The 23586-nt window shown below is 36.2% G+C and overlaps 1 protein-coding gene across 1 annotated transcript; it reads right to left on the bottom strand.

The window, feature by feature from the left end:
- Positions 1 to 6872: 6872 nt before the first annotated feature.
- On the bottom strand, positions 6873 to 10992 carry LOC145115835 (B3 domain-containing protein REM10-like). The gene is made up of 9 exons (XM_079052194.1): positions 10975 to 10992; positions 10371 to 10674; positions 10126 to 10250; positions 9979 to 10055; positions 9709 to 9857; positions 9509 to 9627; positions 9180 to 9414; positions 8487 to 8500; positions 6873 to 6893 (listed from the first exon to the last, which is right to left on the bottom strand). The coding sequence occupies exons 1-9, from the start codon at positions 10990 to 10992 to the stop codon at positions 6873 to 6875; spliced, it is 1062 nt and encodes a 353-aa protein (XP_078908320.1).
- Positions 10993 to 23586: the final 12594 nt, after the last annotated feature.

Below are 23586 nucleotides of genomic sequence, written 5' to 3'. Positions count from 1 at the left end.
GGTGACAACATTGCTTTCCTCTGCAAAATATGTCAAATAGGCACGAAGTACATCGTCGCCAGGGTTTATACAACAGACACTAATTCTATAGCTACCAATATTCATCTATACAATACTAAATCCATACTCTCAACGTACGCCTATAAGGCACTAAATCCATAACTTCCAACGTACATCTGTAAGGCACTAAATCTATAGCTGCCAATATAATCCTTTAGGCGCAGCTGCCAGGATATTTAGATTACAACTAGTGAACACTTAAATCAAAATACTTGGTAAACACTCCATTTGAAAATACTTAATGAACACCTAGTTCAAACAATGTGATAATAATGTATATCTAAATCCTGCATGACAACTATTATTATTAACACACACACACACACACATATATATATATATATATATATATATATATATATATATATATATATATATATATATATATATCATATTTCTAAAACAATCTATCCCATCCCGTCGATCCCCACATACTGACCCTATACAATGATCTTACGAGATCTAGCCTAAGGAATCGATATGAACAACAAACTGACGAAGCTGCTTCGGAAATTCCCTGGCAGCAAACGATGATCAATAAAGACATCAAATGAGGGAAATGGAATAAGTTTCACCACGAACCTCCGTTCGTAAAAAGAACCACAAGACAATTAAGTCAGGGGTAGTTATCTAGATAAAAATGCCTAGCCGTGGTCTGAATATCGTGAGGTATTTTACCCCCAGACTCACCCTATCCAGCATCGAACTTTGCCTAGTAGTGGTCTGAATATCGTGAGGTATTTTACCCCCAGACTCACCCAATCCAGCAATATAACACCAGACATACCTATTAGTGCTCTATTACCGACACTTTATTAGGCAGTCTACGAAGTTCCCTCAACTACTTCATAAAAGAAACGAAGACTCCAAAGCTCTCCAAAATAAAAAGTATAGGGAAATACTAATAAAGTACTCCCGTACGCTCCCGTAACCTGACACACAATAGTGTCAAAAAAAAGACTTTGTACATGATAGTACTTCTGGCACATTATAGTACTCTGGTATGCGTAGGACTCGTACCCGAGAACATAATAATACCCAAGCGCAAGCAGCACCCAAGACACAGGGCTTTGAAAAGGACTTCGTACATAAAATGTACTTTTGTACGTAAGACGTACTCCACCGATCATCGATCTCACCACACACGTACTCTTAATAAGAGACTACCCAATGTCCAAACTTAATTGAACTAAACATCCCTTTCTAAGTCTTAACCCATCACTAGGCAAACCTACGAAGTTTATAATCAATTTTCGATACTATCCCCGTTTAGGCAACGCTAACTAGTGTATACTTAACACAGAGTTTAAAGTAATAATATCATGTATACACATCTTAACACATATTGAACCATAACTGGTTCGCACGTTCTATATCATCACATATATATTTAATACTTTAATCAATACTTGTATTAGAATCATGTTCATGAAAGGGACTATGCACATGATACCTTATCGGATGAACACATAGTTCAAAAATACGTAATCTGTACTCCCGGATCTAAAACTTACCTCCTTACCTAATCCATATTCCCGGATCGGGTATGTCTAATCCATCTTAATAAACAAACAATATATATACACATAGTACGTATTTTATAAGATACTTCATATCCATGTATAAGATGAAAGTGACTATACACTCACTTGATTAGAAGATGATCGGACAGCACTACGGCTCTAAATGTAGTATTCTTCGGTGAAACTGGAAGATCTTCACACACCGGGCCTCTCGCGGGCAGAGCTTCGGCTTGGAAACTCTTTTCTTCTCGGGATCTTCGGAGCTTCGGGACTCGCTTAGGGTTTTGGGATGATACCGGGGCTTCGGGGCTAGAGAGAGTATCAGGAGTGAGAGAGAAGAGATAGAGCAACCAAAATCGACTGACCCTCGATTTCTATTTATAGGGTCATTTTTCAGCTCTCACGTCGTGAGTTTTAAGTTCTCACGTCGTGAGCTTTAGTCGTCACTGCGTGCGTCATCACAGGTTGCGTCTGACAGGCTCTGAAAGGTCAAATCACTGAGTTCACGTCGTGAACATTGTATTCACGTCTTGAACTCTGACACAGTATCGGGGTTCGTGCCCCGAACTTCAGAAATTCATAACTTTCGCATACGAGCTCCGTTTTCGACGTTCTTTATATCGACGCGTAGGTGAGACTATTCTCTACAACTCTCGTTTAGACTCCGTTCGCTAAATTTGATTTATTTTTATTATATTATTATTATATTACTTTTAGTAGGCCGGGACAGGAAAACTCCGTTATAAATTCATAACTCCTTCATCTGAAGTCCGTTTTCGTCTGTATTTTTACCGTTGGACTACTATCGACGAGATCTTCGATTCTCGTTTAGATTGTTTCGTCTAGAAATCACTCGATCTCAAAATCGAACTTCGGGTTGCATACTGCTAAGCTGAAACTTCGAAAAATCATAACTTCCTCATACGAAGTCAGATTTAGGCGTTCTTTTCATGCACGCTCTCGGTTTAACGTATTCTACGACTTTCATTTAGATCGTTAAATCCAAATATCGCTCTATCATAAATTCACGATTTACGTCGCGCTGTGTCGTGCCGGTTCTGTCGCGAAACTTCGACAGGTCATAACTTCTTCGTTATAACTCGGATTTCAGCATTCTTTATATTTTTGGAAACCTTGTGACATATACTATGACTTGGTTAAGATTATTTATTCTAAATAATCTTCCATCAAAAAGTCATTTTTGATGCTTATCGTCTCTAAATTGACTAGCCCGGATCTACGGGCGTTACATTGTGTGAATACTTGTGGCTCATTTGAGTGTTGTTGTGAAGCTCTTGGTGAAGAAGGAACCTTGAAGGAAGGATAGCTTGTGCTTTTAGCTTGTGGATCTGAGCTCTAATTCAGTTTGTTCATCTTCCAGAGGTATCAAGTTCAAAACTTGTTTATTGTATCTTCTAGTTCTTGTTTTGGGTCATTTTTAGGGTTTTAGGTCCCAAGTGGAACTTTGTGAGTTTGGTGAACTCCAGAGCTATTTTTCTGTCCTTTTAGGTGTATTAGAGTGTTCTAGTCCATAAAAATGAGTGCTTGGACGTTTTTATCTTTCCATGCAAGAGTTATATGACATTTTGTATGGAAAAATGGAGTTTTTGAGATTGGGTCTTGACTAGCCATGCAAAGGCTTAAAGTCAGTAACTTTATGAAGGAATAGGTCTTATTTAGCCAAGATCCAGGGTTGGAATGGTTGTCTTAACGATTTAAGACCAAATAAGTGAGAAAAGGAAGACCAAGGAGTACGTCGTGTGTACTCTCAGCTACGCGCAACATAGGGTGGAGGATCCGCGTCGCATGCCTTGCCAGTTGTACGCCCAACGTACGCGCTGGGTGTTGACTTTCATTGACTTTTGAGTTTTAGGTCAAATCGTGGACTTTTGACCAAGGAGGGGCAAAATGGACTTTTTACCCTTCTGAGATTTAGTTGAGAGGCTCGGTCTAGCAATTTGAGGTTATTAATATTATTTATTAATTTGAGTTATATGTGGCATATTTTAGGAGGATTCTAGATCGGCAGTTCGGGTGCAAGGTTTACTTGTTTTCTACGAGATGTGAGTCTTCTCACTATACATACTTGTGTGGTAATTTATGTGAGACCGGAGGGTCTTATTCATGTACATGACTGAAGGGTCTTATTTGTATTATTGATTAGAGGGTCTTATCTGCTTATACTGAGATATGTGTTATTATGCATTCTGTCTTTGTGACTTTTGCTGTTATATTATTCTGTGTATAAGTTAAGCTATGACCGGAGGGAGCATGCTGAGACGGAGGGTCTTCACTGAGACACATGACCGGAGGGTCCTTATCGAGATTTAGCCATGAGAGGCTAATTATTTGTGTGTATGGTATTTTGGGGAACTCACTAAGCTTCGTGTTTACAGTGTTGATTAAATGTGTTTCAGGTACATCTCAGGATTGCGGGAAGGCGCCAACATGATTGTACACACCAACCTGACGATTAGGGTTTATGTGGATTCTGGGATTCTCTGACTTTGTTTTGTGATATTATGTATTCGACAATTATATTTTGGCACGGGTTGATGCTATGAACTATGTCTTGAGAAATTTGAAAATGAAAATTTTGTTTGAAAATTTGAGTTGTTACACTTCTAACAGCTTCCAAATAAACCTCCAATTTTTTAGTTTTTCTCAACAAAAAAACCTCACATTTTCTCGAAAAAAACCTTCAACAAGGATGTCGTATAAATATTCCAAAGTGCTCCATACCCCCTTTTAGAATATCCGTTCGTTTGTCACTTGATTCGTTCCTTTGTCTGATGATTCAAACTCTTCTCAAATGATCCGTTCCTTTGTCATATGCTCTATGAACCCAAGTGCTCAATTGAGCTTCAAGTGCTCTATTTAACTTAAATGCTCCATGAGAACGCTCCAAATGCTCAAGTCACATTTAACATGATTAAAACAAATATGTACAAGTTATCTAGTTTTACCGTAAGATTTAAGGGTTACACGAGTCACCCAAATTAACACTTTTGAAGCTGCAAGGCTTCATATTTGAAATAAAGTATGGGTGACTATTGGAAGTCAAAGTAGTTGCCTTCTTTTTTGTAACACCTGGCTTTTCATAACATGTCTTAATTACGAGATATGAATCTTATGAGGAGAGCAGATGATATAGAGTATGGAAATTTACATTAAATTTAGAAATGCTATTTAGCAAAGGATAGTTAAGAAATGATGTAGAGTTAATCGAGAGGATTCCGTGGATATAAAGATCGTCGAAAACAGAGTTCGTATGAGAAAGTTATGACCGTTTGAAGTTTAGATGAAAGTACGTTGCTATTTTGAGAAACTCAACGAAAGTCAAGTAAATGGTCAACTTTTGAACCTCACAACGTGAGGAATTCTTGTCACGAAGTGAGAAGCGATGAGTCACCGGAATGTTTGAGATTCATACGTGTCAAAACGAGAGTCTAATGTTCCTCATGACGTGAGACATATATTCTCACAACATGAGATGGGTCAGATCAGCTAGACATATCGCAAGATAGTACAATACGTATCGAGATCAGAGTGCATTAGATCCTCACCACGTGAGACCTAAGTGTCACGACGTGAGGATCATCAGACTATAAATACGAGAGCTTTTCATGTTATTTGAGAGAGTTTGTCACGCGGGATCGGAGATGCTGCTCGGAAGTCGTTTGAGGAAGATTTCTACGATGAAGTTATACCGTTATACGTGTGTTACAAGAACCGAGTTACGAGATACATCGAGGTATCTTTTACCAGTTAAATTGTATTTACGATATATGATTTATATTTAGATTTGATAGACCCGAGTATATTACGGGTTTTCGTGATATGGTGTTGTTACAAACCCGTTGGTAAGATCAGGAGTAAATATTATGGTTATGAATTTAGATGGGACTGCCGGGGTTATACATGTCAATATTCGAGAGTTACCCATTATGAGAGATTCAACTAACAACTTACCGATTAAGCATATTATGGTAATATTATGAAAATTGAGCAATCGAGCATGGATTTAATACTCTGAACTACAAAAATCACATATACTGAAAATAACATTAATGTTGTGATTAATGTAATATATTTTTTAATTTTTAGTTATGAATATATTCAAAGGGTATTTGTAATTAAAGTTAAACATAAAAAGATGATAACGTATTTTATTGGTTCATTTGTAATAAATTACATTTTAATTTGTTTATTTGGTTAAACATGTAGAAATTTTGTTTTAGAGAAAGAAAAGTGAAAAACATAAAGAGCTTTATATGCCGTGTTTAAAAAGTCATCGTACATATATTTATAGTTTTTTTTCTTAGGCATTTCTCATCAAACAAGTGCAATGGAAAATTGGTTAGCTTTGTCAAAACAACGTTTGAAAATCGAGGAAAAGTGAAGTGTTGCATTTATGGCAGCGAATCATTCATATTTTTTTTAACCGAAAATATATTTATAAATCTACTCATAAACTAACACCTAATTCCACCTATGTCCACGACAAGACTTGAACCTTCGATCTTAAAGAGGGAAGACACCACGTGATACCACTGGCTACAAGCCCTTTGGTGTAGTGAATCCATCATTACCAAGTGAAAGATTTTGCTCCTGATCCATGTTTTCATGATTATAAGAGAACTTTTTTTAAAGTTAATCTATTTTATAGTAATAGTTTCCGATTTGTTCTTATGGTTTAAAATAATTTGCAATGTTTAGTTTTTATTTTTTTCCAACTCCAGGATCAAAACACTATTTGTCATTAGTAATATACACGTAAGTCACAAGAACCTCGTAAAAATAGTAACTTCTTGTTCGGCTCTTGATTTTCAAGGGAATAATTTCAAGGCTCTGATTTATTCTTACATGGTCAGTGGTAGTTTGGAGGACTGGTTGCACCAAAATCCGCTAGTTGGTCCAGCGAACGAGGCGCCATCCAGGTGTCTGAATACAAAGGTTGAAAACGTCATGATATATGTGGCTACGTCTGTAGATTATATTCATTGTGATCTAAAGCCTAGTAACATTTTGTTGGATGCTGACTTGGTTGTTCATCTTGGTGATTTTGGCTTGTCAAGATTTCTTCATCATACTAGACATGATTCTTCTAGTTACACCAGTTCACTTAGATTAAAAGGAACAATCAGATATGTCGCTCCTGGTAATATATCTTACTCATATTCTATCATTTTTTCCTTCTTAATGGATACTCAATAAGGAAATTGACTAATATGTAACAACCAACAAAATAAAATGACAATTATCAAATAAATTTTGCCAAACAATTAGTTATTTTGACAACAATACAAGCTAAAAACACAATGAAAAAAATAATAACAATTAAAAAATTTCCTTATTAGGGTTATGAATTAAAAAGCTTATACAAGAATACTTAACCTAAATAATACAAACAAAAACATATGTACTTACCAGTAAGGTATAGTATGATTAACAACCAAATTAATTACTTATAATAAGTTAATCAACATAACTACATAAAATAACAATATCCAAAGTTATTACATATAATAACATTATTGAAACTATTGTAACTCTATCATAAACTTTATATGACATCATGATGTACAATTACTTTTACCCACAGAAGGGAGTGGGTATATAGTCAATTTGTTTGTTTATATTATGAATATTTACCCTAGGAGGAGAGAGGGTGTGTACCTACATCTTTTTGAGAAAATTCATGAAATAACCAAAAGTTAGAGGGTGTTTTAATAAATTAACCATGAAATTTTGATTTTTGGAAAATGACCACGAGATCCGCAGAGAGGGTTCTACGGATCCCTTTAATCCTTGGAGGAACGATGCATAGTATTGAGGAAATGACGTGACACCACTAAATGACAAAAAAATTCTGTGACTATAATGGTTCTGCAGAGGTGGCTCTGCGGATCCATTGTACACCTCTACGGATCTATAATATCTCTGAGGAATTGGTAGTTGACTGTCATTTTTCCGATTTTACCCCGTTGTCGATGGTTCCTCAGAGGATTATAGGGATCCACCTCTGCGGATTTCGTGGTCATTGTTAACATGTCAGCGATGGCTAGACACGACGGCCGCGAGGAGATGTCGACATAGAGCAAGGGCGCAACAACGATACTAAACCGATAACTCTATTTTCCGGTGACCGGTCATGATTACATAGAAGCTTCTCTTGGGCTATTTAATCCTCTACTTTCTTTTCTACCTCTTTGACTTTATTTTGTATATTGTTTTATGTTGCTCTTTTCCACCAATTTACTCATTGACGGGTTACATTACCCTCTTTTAGGGATATTTTCCCCTTATTTTGGCATAATTTTTTACTAGTTTGTTTATTCTCTTTTAAGTTTTGAGGGGGCTAACAATCAAAGGATACACATAAATTTTTTCAAAGAAAATCTAACCACTTAATACTAGTTTCCGTATAAAATACCCATGCTTTTCAACCAAATTTTTTAGGTTTAAATCTGTCCCTAAAGTGAATTTCTAAGCCATCTGAACATTTTTCTAGTAGTGTTCTCTATTGCTCATTCATGAAAGGCAGATGTCAAATTCTGTTTAAGAAGAGCATGATCAGAGTCTTTTTATAACGCAAATGTTAAATGTGAAAGGAAGTTTTAGAACTTGACCAACTTATACCCATCAGGGAAGTCTAGTAGCTTCTACGGATTTTTTTTAATGTAAAAGTTTCCGATGGGCTTTTCCCCTTGTAGACCAGCTCGAATTTGTAATGATCTCCTTTCTTCAGTCCATACACAACCCTAAAATCTTTCCAACCTGATCCTCCTATATAATAGAAATTAGAGTTCTTATGGTTCTTTAAATCCACATGACCTTTCATCTTCAACATTTTTGAGAGTCATCCCTTTGTGATTGATTAATCCATTCGACTTTGCAAACCTGCTTGGCAGACACTACAATAACCACCATTTTTAGTACAAAATTTTCAAAATTGTTAAATGCAATAAAATTAGGCATTTGCAGTTATTTAAGGCAATTCAAAAATTTGTGAGTGTTCATTCCCTCTTTTCTTATAAAGATGACTTAACTAAATTCAATTATCAGAATCGATTGTCTTATGCTGTAGGATTTCAATTCACCGACGAAGTATGGTCGACCATCTTCACAAAGAATGGAACCTTCCTTTCGTGTAAATTTTGCTTGTTTGTGGAATTTAATCGGGTTGCTTTTCAGAACTGAGCAAGATAAATTTTTTTTTGTTAATTCTGGCCTTGGATTGTTCAAATATAATACTACCTCCGTCCCAAATTAATTGTCTACATTTGACTTTTGAAGTCTTTTTTCTTCAACTTTGACCTTAAATATTTTTTGTTTTTGATAGATAATACTTGATGCAAAATATATAAATGGATTGTATTTTAAATGTCTTTCCATTGTTATAAGTTTTATCAAGTAATATATAACACAAATAAAACTATTTAAAGTCAAAGTTAAAGAAAAAAAACTTCAAAAGTCAAAAGTGGACAATTAATTTGGAACGGAGAGAGTATAAAGTTAAAGTTAACATATTTTTTAATTAAATCAATACAAAGAATAGAAAAAACTAAATCCAAATTAAAGAAAATAACGTACACATAAAGTTGACTATGGGAGGCTTGTCCTCCTCTTTCTCAGCAAGCTCAAACTTGAATGCATCACCTTCCTCCATTCCATTGGCAACTAGAAAAGCTGTGAATCCGGATCCAAGATATAAAAGTCTCTCATTAGCTTTCTTCAGTTCAACTTTCCATGATCGACCTTTATTGTTTCTAAGAATCATTTCCCCTGCTTTTAAACGATTTGGTATCCAAAAGTCAACAGGAAGATACTGAAATTAGAAGCACCGGCAATATGTAAGTGATTAAAATGAATATGTAAAATTTATTTCGTTTACCTTAAGAATTATGGGTTCTAAAAATTACCAGAAATGATCTTTTGAAGCTAGTAGGCTTCAGATTTGAAATAAAGTATGGGTGATTGTTAAGAGTCGAACTAGTCTCCTTTACTTGAATATGATTTTTCACTAAATTCTTTCCTATATCTTGAATAAACAAGAAAATCATGTGAGCTTTAAAAGGGGATTTACATAGCTATGTATGAAGAGGGAAAGAAAGATACATACTATAGCACTTGAAAACAGGCAATTCTCCGTTTTTAACAAGCACAAACCTACACACGTCTCCGACTTTCATGTGATTTTTTACTATGAACTCGAGCCAACCAGTTAAACAAAGCTCTGTTTTCGTTTTTGTGAGTGTTGCTGGCCATGTTCTTCATGTATCATCCATTAGATACACTTGTCTGTGTATCCTCTGGGTAATCAATCCATTTGATCTTGCAAATTTAACTGGAACATGCTGTAGAAACGTGTATATATGATTAATGTTATTACAGGGTTAACACAAAAGCTTTTCCAATAGTAGTTTTCCATAAAGTCCTGTTCAAGTAATTAGAATTTAATTTAAGTAGCTATACACACAATAATCATATTAAAGTTGAAAAGCATCTCATTTGACCTATGATGAGGTTGATGACTAACCAATCTTGACTTATTGATAACATAAGGTGTCATTTTGCCAATGAAACAGCCACTACCAACTTGAGGTATTTCTTCGTCTTCATATGCATAATCGTTCCTCTTTCGCTTTTTTACCTTCTTCGGTCCTTTCAAAAAACAATAATGTCGACCAAAATGAAAGCAACAACCCATGAATTAACTGTTATATGGAAAAAAAATTACCATTATAAACTGTACAAGCTATGTATGAAGCATAGTCCGCTTACTATGTGTACGGATCGTTTCAGATTCCGTCAGAGGTTCTTCTCCTTCCATCTTGTCAAATAGATTTGGGTAATGTTTTTCGCATGTAGATTGTTCAAACACCATAACGTCAAACACCATGCACCCTTGGTTTTTGAAAACAATAAAGTCAAACTCTTGGACTCCATTCTCTCTCACAAACCTCATCCAACCGTCACCAAAAACTCCGTCATCAATGTCTACCGACCATTCGTGACGCCCACGTCTCAGTATCGCTTCCGAGCATCTCTTGCCATTCAAGTTCGTCAAGAAAGAGCTTGGAATCGACTGTAAAATTAATGCGTATATACAACATAATGTGTATCCGAGAAGAAGGGGTATATATGTATAAAGAATATTGCAAAACTATGCACATTAATGACTTGTAAGTGAAAAATGTACAAGCTGTACGTATATGATGCAGAGAAATGCTTACAAGATTTAATAAGAAGCCTGGAGGGACGAACTTGAAGAAATGAGTTGGAGGACGTGCCATGACTAAGTTGGAGTGAGTAGTGGCAGTGAGATTATAAACTCGCTATATTTTGACTTTTGAGATCTGCTTTGAGATGTCTTCGAAGTTCTAACGATCTCAAACGTCGCCATCTAGCTAGAGTAAGTAAGTACTAACCGATAGACTCTTAAACTTCCATATGAGCACCGTTTTCAAAGTAATCGAGTAGCATTAATTGATCTATGTTGGACGGGATCTAATGTTATCACAATTTTCACAAAATAAAATATTTAAAAAATACTAAACAAACCTAAAATACCATATTATTATGAGAAAATAACCATAATAAATTTTATTTCTATGTTTTACCAAAAAAAAAAAGCCACAAAAATGGAAAATACCAAACTCGCCATAAATTCTGCGAAAATATGGCTGGTTTGCAATTTTTTATTTTTTTTTTTGAAAAATGAAAATGACGTCGTTTTAGAAGCGTTGACAATGCCGGAAATCGATATGTTGTTATTGGGAACCGATCTAGCAACGGAAGAAGGTCAGGTAGAAGAAGAAGGAATAACTTTGTTGACAACATATCCAACGAAAGAGGTAGAAACAATCAAGTCGGTATGCAACAATCAATTCGCAACACCATTTCAAACAACAGTAGTTCCACGTCAAATGCTAGTAGAACGACAAATTCATTATGTTGAAACAGTAAATTGTCAGAACTTGCTTTTATAGAAATGATGATTTTATAGAACTTGCTTCGGTGATGCTGATAATGTTACGTATAACGATGATGTTAACAATGATACCTGTCATAATGAAGGTGGAAATGATGATTTTATAGAAATTGATGAGCCAAGAGTTGAAGTTGCTCTAAGCAAATCAAACATAGGAGAAGATGTTGTTTAAATGGCCAATTGTAGTTAACAATCATACACAAAGGCTATTTTTTGGTATGCCATATATACCGAATTGTCCTGAACATGAATAAACAAACGGTCCATCGCGCAACCAAAAATCAACTGATCCAATAAAGGTGCTTCAAATTTACAATGACAAATAAGCACTTCAACTAGTACTAGGAGTAAACAACTAGTACTAGGAGTAAAAGTATAGAGGACGGGGTTTGATACACAACTGTCACATCTACCTAAAAACATATTAATTACAGATAACATGTAACGACTCATATTTGTATACATCTATTCTAAGGGATATATAAGAGTTTTATCTAACAAGTGTGGAATTCTACTCTAATTAAAACCTTTACATCCCAGGACAAATCAAAGGTTTCCCATAAAATCTTACATACAAATTAGAACGACAAGGAAAATAAATAAATATCAATCTACTATCTAAATCTTCCTTGTGCTCCTATCTTCTCTTCTGGTACCATAGCTGCTACTACCTGAACCTGTAAAACATAAAGTTAATGCAATATTAGACACAACGTGTCTAATGAGTTATTCTTCTGTCTTTCCTTATCTCTCTTTCATTCTCTTTCTCATACTCTATCATCTAACTCTTTGTCTAATAGAAAACATTGCTATTCTTTTATCTTATTTTATTTATCTTTGCTACTCTTCTTTAATCTTTCTTTTTCCTCTTTCTCATCTCATCTATCTCTTTCACTGTCATCTACTATGTTTCTTAAACTCTTCTCTTAGCCTCTTCTCATGTTTTTCTCAAAGTTTGTACATGATCTAACCATGTCTCTAACTTTATCTATTCAATGCTCTAACTCTTACTCTGTTCTTTCTTCTATCTCTTCTCTACTCTTTCTCTTCTATGCTCTTTCTCTTCTTTGTTCTCATCTAGACCCAATGGTCACGTCTTATACCATACTCTAAGGGAACAACTTCACACTACATTACTAGGCACGCTCACTTGGTTTTACTCCTCTCTCTTTTATGATCCCTCGTGGATCCTTATTCTTCCTTCTTTTCTTGAATCCCTCATAAATTCCTTACTCTTAATCCCTCGTGGATTACATCTAAGTTGTTATAAAGAACTCTCTTGTCTTGTTCCTCCTAAGGAACCTTCCTCTATCTTCTCTGATCATACACAATTTGGATTCCCACAGGAATCATCTATCTACATTCCCAAAGGAATCATCATCTCTTTCCTCGTGGGGACATAATTGATGGGTTTTGTATACTACAACATCCTATGGTGCACATACAACCCTAAATACCTTGGATCTATGTTTTCACTAATTATACATGCAAAGGAGTTTCCAAGGCATTAAACCTATAACTAGCATGCAATTTGACATAAACAATACAAGATACTAGTTAGAGTAACATACCTTTTTATGTGGCTTGAAGTCTTGATGTATTTGGTGTTGCTAGAAAGACTTTGGCCTTTAAGAACTTAGTGCCCCAAGTGTTGCAGCTCAAATGGAATCACAACTCACCTAGGACAAAGGCGACTCTTGAGAGAGAATTCCATGCACCAAAACACCTCCATATTTCTCTAAGAAAAGAAGCCCCACGTTTTTGGTCATGAAGTAACATATTTATATGTTGGATTCCAAGGGTCATGGGTATAACCCAAATCCATATCCGTGGGTTTTATGATCCATGGTTCATGTGGCCCAACTCTTTATGTATCCATACATGAACTTGGTCCAACATGGATCATAAGCCCAACACATATAAATATAACTAATTACCATAATTAGTCCCCATAGATTTAATTAGTCTCTTTTGATCACTAAATTAATTCCAAAATAATTCTTGATAAATACTAATTAAAACATATGATTTCACTAAATTAATTCTCAAGAGTCCATCCTAACAAATTGTCCTAGTGTTATGCAACCCAAATGGACCATGCTACTCTCGGGTCGAGTACATACCAATAATAGTTATGGGCCTAGACATCTAATCCAACAGTCTCCCACTTGGATAAGTCTAAAACTACTATTGCAAGTATGACTCCAAAACCCGACTAGCAATCGTAGCTCTTAAAAGCCGCTGTCAAACTCTGACCTAGTCAATGACGTGTCCATTAGATAAGGGATCATATATTCCTCCATTCTAGATATCATATGGACTGATACATGGATCATAATCATTCTCTCTGTCCATCTGTTGTTTCCCGATTTCCGATTTATGACGACTGACTAATTGAACAAATCAAATCAGTCCAGGCCCGGCCGAGCACTTACGTTTGTCATCACTAAATCATCGAGGGGCCCACATATATCGCTTTTATCCCTCTAAGGGTAAAAGGAATGGATAAACTTCGACTCATATGCTTGTTCTATATACTTATCAAATCACACACAAAAATGCGTTTTATAACACCAAGTTACTGGCGTATTTTCACATAATCAATGTGTAACCGACTTATAGACTGCAACTCATATCTCTTGGTTTGAAGAATATAAGATATTATTGTCTCATGATCACTCGTGATAAAATCCATGAAGTGAGTCAAATGAGCGTGGGTTTAATCCAATACTCGAATCTTATTCCAGGAGCACTCATGAATACTGCAGCTATGTCTAGGCCACCTAGACAAACTACAGACCCATTCATTACAGTCTTGCCTCAATACCTACTTCCAAAGTATGATTGGCTGTGGATGGTTTGAATAACCTAGTTATTTGGGAAGTCAAAACATGTAAAGTGAAACACAATAATAATATTAATCCTATATGGCCCAAACACCTTTGAGTCATATTGATTACTCATTATTCATTGTATAATGTTTCGGATAATCAACTTAATACTTGAATTAAAACAATAGTCATGCCATGCTCCAAGCACGCACACTATGTTTATCTATGGTCTTTTCTTTTTGGATTAGATCAATTGAAAACATTTCAATGATGCTCATTTCACAATTCCAAATCCTCATGATAAATGTAAGAATACCAAATTCTTACCATTTACCGAAATCTGTTAGATTCTAAACTTATATGCATTGGTCCTCTAGTAATGACTATGCACAAAAGTCACAAAGACTCGGCTACAGACATTACAAAGTATTCCAATGGAGAGAAATTCCACGGAAACGAAGTCTCACATTCAAAGTACATTCCTTTGAACATCCTTCTTGCATTAAGTTTTCTAATCTTACACAAATTTAATGAATAACTTCCACCTATGGAAACATTTCCATATTCCCATTTTGACTGTCACTTCTAAACAAGAGTTGCCTCTTTTCAGAATATGTCAATATGGTCTTTCCAAAATTTACACTATACTTCCAACTGTCCATGAGCAACCAATCTTTGGTAAACCTTATATTGTCCTCGACAATTGCTTAATCATTTTAGTCATATCCAGTTCTATTACCTTTTCCCTCTTAATGCCCTAGGCATTTGGAAAATTTAGAACGGATGAATGTTATAGCATATGCAATCGATCCTATACCTGAAGCATATGGGATACGATTCATAATGTCTCACATAAAGACATGATACTTGACCAGTCCTTTGCTATAATTTTTTTTATTTGCCATGTTCTCACAATTCAGACTATGAAAAGGGATGTCGTAATCATAATCGAATTTTAGAACGCAAATAATGTAATTATGACTAAATTTGATTAAAAACTCACAATCTAAGCTTTTAGAATTGGAATGAAGTATAATTTCATCTCCTTTAATTATAGCAAAACAACTTTTCAAACCCTGCATATTTGCAAATTTGAAACTTTGTTTTCTACAATTAACATTGCTAACTGCAATACTTAACATAATAATCATGCTCCCATTAACATGATAATTATTAGCATAACACTTATGCTCCCACTAGCTTTGACATGTATCCATAAATCAGCTGGACTTCTAAAAATAAATACTTTATTGACTTTCTTACCAAAGTTCAGATTTCTGATACGAGATGCTTTGATAAGACTTTACCAAAATCATACACCTTTCCTTAGATAGCTCACATGTGTGTCTAAACAATTATGAAGAGAGATGCCATAATCATAATGTTCAGACCTTTTGCCATTCTCACTAGTCTATGTTAGTGTGTCGGTAAACCACACACGCTCCACTAACGACTATGAGAATGCAAATAATCATATTTGCTATCTACTTAAAATCTACTTAGTGAAAGCGTTTCCTCACCATCATTTTCATGAATTGGAGAGAAACCTTATGACACTTAGATTTTTATGGTGTATGTGTTCCTATCCATGTAAATTTGTCATAACCATAATCACAAGACAAGGTTAGTAACAAATCCATACTAAATGGACTGAACTTGTTTAATTTTAATTTGGCCTACCATTGCTTCCAAGTAGTTATGCAAACAATTGAGAACTCATAGAACTCAGATGCATAGTCAACTTTAACTGGAATGGGCACAGAAATAAGAATATGTCAACACGATAGGTTACAAACCTCAAGTCGTGTGCTAGTGATAAACAATACCCTTGATTAGTTCTTGAAACTTTTCAAGATATTTAAGACTCCCACTGACCTCTTGACATATAAGATTCTCTTGTCAAGAACCATTCCTTGACAAACAAATATTCAAGAGTTAGTGCATATTTTTTATCAAGTCAAAAACTTCACACAATTGGTCATAGTTGGTCTTTGTCTTATCCAAGACATCACAACTTGCCAATTCAAATGTACAAGAGTAAGAAAACATTTTACTCTACATTTGATAAGTGTTTTAAACCTTCTTAAGATTATGTCACTCAAGTCACAATCTTGGAGTATGACTCTAAGACTTGTTTTGGAACAAAGTATGATTCATCCTTTTGATTTTTAACCATTTCAACAATTCACGATTCCTCTTCTTAGTCAAATAAATGCACTAAGATGTCCTTAGAGGATCAATTGTGACATGGTTTCATAATTACTAAGATAATCATAAAATAAGATACTCAAGTACTCTCCCATCTTTTCAGATTGGAGAAACTTTTATCTTTCTGCCTAATTTGATTCTTCTTATTCGTTTTGCCTTACAGTGAAACTTTTACAATGTTTCATAATTACACTTAAACTTGTAAGCACAACCATATTTACTAAACTTTAGTAAATCATGACGAATAGTCTTATCGTTCTCTGTGGTGGACCTGACCAGCGCACACGCAAGTGTACCCGATCCCCTAATCCTTCACTTGACTCACATATACATGTGATCAAGGAATTAGTCTTAATTTCCCAAAGATGAAAATTCTCATTCATCATACAATACAAGTTGCATGATTCCAAGTATCTATCCAACTGAAACTTGGGTGATGAGAATCTTTCCTTATTTGGTAAATTATGACACTACCACAAACGAAAGAATCAAATCCATTTTCCAATATTGCTATCAATGGAATCATATAAACAACAATTTTTCACTAATTCCATTGTAAGGATATTTAAAATAAATAAAATTAAAAAATTTTCTTTTATTTTAAAATTTGCAGAAAACTTATCCTTAAAATGCAAATGCATATGAAAACAATGTTGCTATTTATTCCTAGGCAATCTATCCCAACTCTTAAGCAACAGCTTAAAATTCTGATCACCGAACCATGCGATCGAAATCCATCTTCGCGATCAGAATCAACATATTCTTCCTTTAAGCTTCCTCTTTTTTTTATTCTTAAAACATCAAAATGCGACCTAGTCACATCATGTAATAAGAATCTAAAAATAGGAACTTAATAGAGTTAGATAGTGGACATTACCCCAAGTAAAGTCAAACTTTTGACTTTACATCCTTATGATCTTTCAGGTAAATAGGGCAGCTTCGCAACCAATGTCCCTTCCTTTGGCAATAGAAACATATGGACTCTTTGGGAATGGTACACGGGACTATCTCAGACTTAGCCTTTCTCTTTACCATTTGGTCAATTGAGTTGACTAGGGCCGATCCCTTTCCATTGGGAAGAGAAAGCTTTTCTGGATTTCCAATGTTACCATTGTCAATGTCCATGAAAGTTTGGGAAGTAGATCTTCCAATCAAATTTGCTTTACCAGTGCCCTAAATCATTTGTTGATTCAGCAGCAACAAGCAAATAGGTAAGATCATTAAGGGTCATGTCATGGTCTGTCATATAGTAGTCCTAAAGGAACTCACTATGTGACTTAGAAAGTGATTGAAGAACCTAGTCAACAACCAACTTCCTCAAGACTTTGACACCCAACTCTCCCGGCTTGTCAATATGTGACTTCATCTCCAAGATGTGAGTACACATAGACTTTGCTTGCCAATAGGGCTTGAGTGACCTTGAACTTGTGGGTTAGGGAGAATAATTGGAGGAGGTGGAGGAAGAGAAGTATGATTTCCATGATCCAATCGCGGGACATTATCTTCATTAGGAAAGCTTGTTCCAAGAGATTTGGGAAGATCATAGTTGTCTGAACCAGACATCCACAATGGGAGAAATTCAAGTTAGTTAATTTAAGTCCTTAATATAACACCCAATATGAAATATTAAGGCTAGGACCCAACACAATATGTTATAACTTGGAAGAGGGATGCCGTAATCCAAGCTATAAAATATTTGAAGGTAGGCAAATGACGATTCACCAATTTCCACCATGAAAAACCTAATAGGGTATTGGGTTTTAATTGGATTGAAACTCCTAGATCCTTTGAGATTCATTGAACTTTTCAATGGCATGTTTAAATCTCGATTGTGCCCTCTCAAGTTTGTGACTGGGATGCCGAGGATCACAAACAAGGTGTGAATAACCATGCAAATTAACTTGGTACCCTTAATCTTTATCACCTAATCAATGTGCCGGTTACCCACACACACTCCACCGGTCTATGATAAACATTAAGTCACCCTTTGCCACTCTTACTAGTCCATGTTAGTGTGCCGGTTACCCACACATGCTCTACCAACGACTTGGTAAGGTACAATGTGTAATTTCATGGGTTGACACCAAATTCACATTTTCATAAAGTAACTAATATTGGGAATTTAATAAGGTTTAGTTACTTTATATTTATCATTATACTTTTATGAAAGGATAATTAATGTCCTGTCAAACCCGTTCGGCTAAAGACCCTCCACCAGTCAAGGAAGCGGTGGGTGAGAGTGGACACCCATTAAACTGCCATTTTATAGGCAATAACCTTATACCCCCCCTTATAGACCGACTTCGTGAATGAGGCTTACTAACGGTAAGACTGACATACTCTTATACACATATATAAATATTAAACCTATAATATTGTAATAGTATAAGGGTTGAATTTTAACTTTTAAAATTCTAAGGGTTTAACTTGGTATTAAAGTATTCATGGGGGGAAACTTTACAAATTCCAAAACTTGAGGGCAAGTTTTGAACAACTAAAAAAACTTTTGGTTTCCATAACTTATGAGTTTAAAGTAGTTTTAATGAAAAAACTCTTCAAGTTCCATAACTTGAGGACAGGTTATGGAAGACTTTAAAACATTTAAAAAATGAGACTCTTCATTTTCATAACTTATGGAAATCTTATGAGTTTTAAAAATCATAAATGAGACTTTTCATATAACTTGAGGACAAGTTACAAAAACACATTTTATGAACAACTTTTAGATCAATTTGGATCGAAAACAAATTATCACATAAATTTTCAATCAATCTAAACTAACTCATAAGAACAAGATAATTCATATCATCAATCTTCAAGAAATTAGCATGAACATATAAACTAATACAAATCTTGAAATTATGACAATTATCTTTGAAATTGGGTTAGCATGATCATTACCACATCAAAAACAGGTTTATAAGTTCACTAATTATACATGCAAAGGAGTTTCCAAGGCATTAAACCTATAACTAGCATGCAATTTGACATAAACAATACAAGATACTAGTTAGAGTAACATACCTTTTTATGTGGCTTGAAGTCTTGATGTATTTGGTGTTGCTAGAAAGACTTTGGCCTTTAAGAACTTAGTGCCCCAAGTGTTTCACCTCAAATGGAATCACAACACACCTAGGACAAAGGCGACTCTTGAGAGAGAATTTCATGCACCAAAACACCTCCATATTTCTCTAAGAAAAGAAGCCCCACGTTTTTGGTCGTGAAGGAACATATTTATATGTTGGATTCCAAGGGTCATGGGTATAACCCAAATCCATATCCATGAGGTTTATGATCCATGGTTCATGTGGCCCAACTCTTTATGTATCCATACATGAACTTGGTCCAACATGGATCATAAGCCCAACACATATAAATATAACTAATTACCATAATTAGTCCCCATAGATTTAATTAGTCTCTTTTGATCACTAAATTAATTCCAAATTAATTCTTGATCAATACTAATTAAAACATATGATTTCATATTAATATATTATAACTTATAATATATTAACAAATCATATATAACCTTTTCTCAAGAATCCATCCTAACAAATTGTCCTGGTGTTATGCAACCTAAATGGACCATTCTACTCTCGGGTCGAGTACATACCAATAATAGTTATGGGTTTAGACATCTAATCCAACAATAATCTCATTCCCGAAGGAATCATACACTTTCTCCCTGAAGGAACCATACTCTATTACTAAAGGAATCATACTCTTGTCCCCGTAGGAACCATATTGTTGTCACCGTATGAACCATACTCTTGTTCCCGAAGGAACCATACTCTTGTCCCTGTAGGAACCATACTCTTGTCCCTGAAGGAACCTCTATCTCTTGTTGTAACATCCGGACTTTCAGGTATATCATTGTGTGTTTAATTTTTGAAGTTTATGGAGTGACTCGACGAGTTGTGAGTCCAACTCGTCGAGTAGAGTCGAGTTGTCCGTGTGGCTTTAATGAATGGACTCGACGAGTCAGAGGGCCGACTCGCCGAGTAGGTGCTGGGCAGAGAAACCCTAATTTTCCGGATTTGTGTCCTATTTAAAGGGCCTTAAGCCCTAATTTCCGCCTCCCTTATCTCCAGAGAGCCCTGTGGGAAACCATAGATCGGTTCCATCCATTTGAGAGAGAAATAGGCTAATTTGGGTGTTCTTGTGCAACTTTGGGAGGGGATTTGGAGAGCATCTTGGCTTGGATCAAGAGAAGACTTTTGGATCCAAAGATTCTTCAGAGTTTTGCTTCAAGTTGGAGGTAAAAGATGCTAGCTTGATCATTTCCTTATGATATTTTGTTTTAGGGAACTTTTAGGGCTTTCTTCCATTTACCTTGTGTCATGGAGTGATTTGTGTAAGGATTGAGGTTAGAACCTTAGATCTAGACTATGAGTGGCCTTGTGAGTCCAGAGACCCGAGCTTTATTGAGCTGGAAGCAAGCTTTTGTGCATTTAGCCCTTGTTGGAGCATTTTTTGGCATTATGAGCCTTATATGTCATGCATGAACGTAAAGCTTGCAGCTTTACGTGCTATTCGAGCCTTAGGAGGGTAGATCTGGAGTGTGGGGTGGTAGATCTGCTTATAATCGCCTGAATGAGGATTGAGTTTGTATGAACTCGCCGAGTCCATGAGCTGACTCGATGAGTCGGTTCGGGTCCATCCCGGTATTCACGGCCAAGCGATAACTCGTCGAGTTGGGGGTCAACTCGACGAGCTGAGTGGAACCTTCACGAGACTTCTAAGGATACGAGTAGACTCGACGAGTTACATGAGTGCAATCGACGAGTCGGGTCAAACAACGACTGTTGACTCGAGTTTGACTTCTGTTAACATTAGGGTTTGGGCAGAAATGAGTAATGGAGATCATGGATGGGTAAAATGGTCTTTTATCCATTTCAAGAGTTAGAGAAAGAGAGAAAGAGAAAGAGTAACCTTTGGTTTACTTAGAGTTGAGAATCCGAGTATTGATTAGAGATAATTACCTTATGTGTTAGGCGTTGGCTGGTCCGAGATTCGAGTTCGAGGTTAATTGCTTGAAGTTAGCAAGGTAAGTCTTCTCGCTATACTTTACCTAGAGTGGTACTTATGTGTGACCGGAAGGTATTATGTGCTTACATTGAGTATTATGTTATCCTGATTTATGTTGTATAATGTGCATTATGTCTTTGTGATTTATGCTATGCGAAGTTTTACAGACCGGACCAGAGGGTCCAACAAACCGTGTGTACTGGAGGGTCCCACTGAGACACATTAACCGGAGGGTCCTACAGTGATATAGCCTCGAGTGGCTAATAAGCTGTGTGTATGGTATTTTGGGGAACTCACTAAGCTACGTGCTTACCGTGTTATATGTTATGTGTTTCAGGTTTTTTTCTCAGGATCGCGGGAAGGCACCGGCTTGATTGTACACACCAGAGAAAGAGTTATGTTTTGAAGATCCTGGATTTTAATCAGACAATTATGGAGTTGTGATTTGTAAGTTAAATAAATGAGATTTTTGTGAAATGTGTTATGAGAATTATGCGATTTTAAATGAAAATTTTATTCGAAAAGTTATGGTGTTACAAGTTGGTATCAGAGCCTTGGTTTGAGGGATTCGGATGCACCTTCGGGTATGTCTGGACTCAAACTGGGGATTTGAGAAAAGTTTTCAAAAGAAAAGATTTTTCTAAAAACAAGTAAGAGTTTCTAAGAGAAAAACGAGAAGGAGCAGTGTGTACAATCAGCCAGAGCCCGAACGGTGATTTCCCAAAATACCAAAAATTGTTGACTTTATGAAATATTGATGAGATGTTATGAGATATCATTATGCATGCTAGAGGATAGGCTAGGTAATTCATGTTTGGGGCTAGAGATGCCTGATTTATGATGCCTTAGCCTAGGGATTGTAGCTATCTGTTATGTGCCCTGAGTATGTGCTGAGTAAGAGTATCTAGCAGGAATCATTTCATGAGGGAGTTCTAAGTCGAGGGATAATCTAGGAGAGATACCTAGATGAGCATTTGAGGACTCTATTGAGAAGAGTAATTAGATACCATGAGAGGTGAGACAGCCTGAGTTCAGTGATGCCCTTGAGCCATGAGTAGGGCAAGTGGAGTTGTGTGCTCGAGTGGTGTGTTAGTATCTGTGGAGGTTATTCGATGCCCGAATGTTGCTTGCTTTGTGATTTGTAGGACTCTTGATAATGGGAGTCATCTATCGAGTGAATATGACGATATTCAGGGGTAGATGGCTGTCATTATAAGGAGTTCTTCAGCAGCTGATCGCAGAGAAGTGTGAGAATAGGAGAGCCTAGTGAGTAATTTGAGTCCTATGAGTACGCTGTTGGGGAAGACTATGCACTGGAGGGCGAGTGTGTGTAACGAGATTGGTGATCGAGAAAGTTAAGCAGCTACGTAGGAAATCTGGGACGATCAGTGTGGAAAGTATGGGTAGATGTGGCAGGTAGTATGGGCCCGTACTACTGAAAGCAGAGGACCCATACTTGAAACAGGAAAATTTCAGAGGTTCTAAGTAGCAGATTGAGAGGAGGTAATATGGTTCTGGTACCATGATTCGTGGCAGGTCGAGAGATGATCACATGGTTTGAGTACCATGATTTGTGGCGGTTGGTGCTTCGGGTTTTACCGGTTATCCAGTGTGAATAATTAGACTGAGATCAGATGTGATAGAGTGTGGGGCCATAGGGCCATGTCGATCGAGTATCAATGGAGCATACCGTGAGAGGGAAATCGAGTCTGTTTCCGAGAGATTTTTGGTGAGATGCCAGTTGGAGTCGCAAGACTCAGGGATGAGTAAGGATGGTGCTTTATGGAGTATTACGGTCTAACTTGAGCAATCGACTGATAGATGAGACGTCACCTTCTGTGATCATAGTTGTTGTAACGCCCGTCTTTCTGGGCCAGGCATTAATGATGATGTGATAGTCTAGGTTAACCTTTGTAACCCATTTTGAAATAATAAG

The sequence above is a fragment of the Lactuca virosa genome, chromosome 1 (assembly GCF_052849685.1).
Source record: "Lactuca virosa cultivar CGN04683 chromosome 1, Lactuca_virosa_CGN04683_v6, whole genome shotgun sequence".
NCBI classification, from domain to species: Eukaryota; Viridiplantae; Streptophyta; class Magnoliopsida; order Asterales; family Asteraceae; genus Lactuca; species Lactuca virosa.
This window is presented reverse-complemented; position numbering and strand designations above follow the sequence as displayed.

Coding starts and splice junctions, on each gene's coding strand:
- LOC145115835 (XM_079052194.1), bottom strand. Junction 10,056..10,125: donor TTATCAATAAGTCAAGATTG/GTTAGTCATCAA, acceptor TTGTGTGTATAG/CTACTTAAATTAAATTCTAA. Junction 9,858..9,978: donor AAAGCTTTTGTGTTAACCCT/GTAATAACATTA, acceptor TGATACATGAAG/AACATGGCCAGCAACACTCA.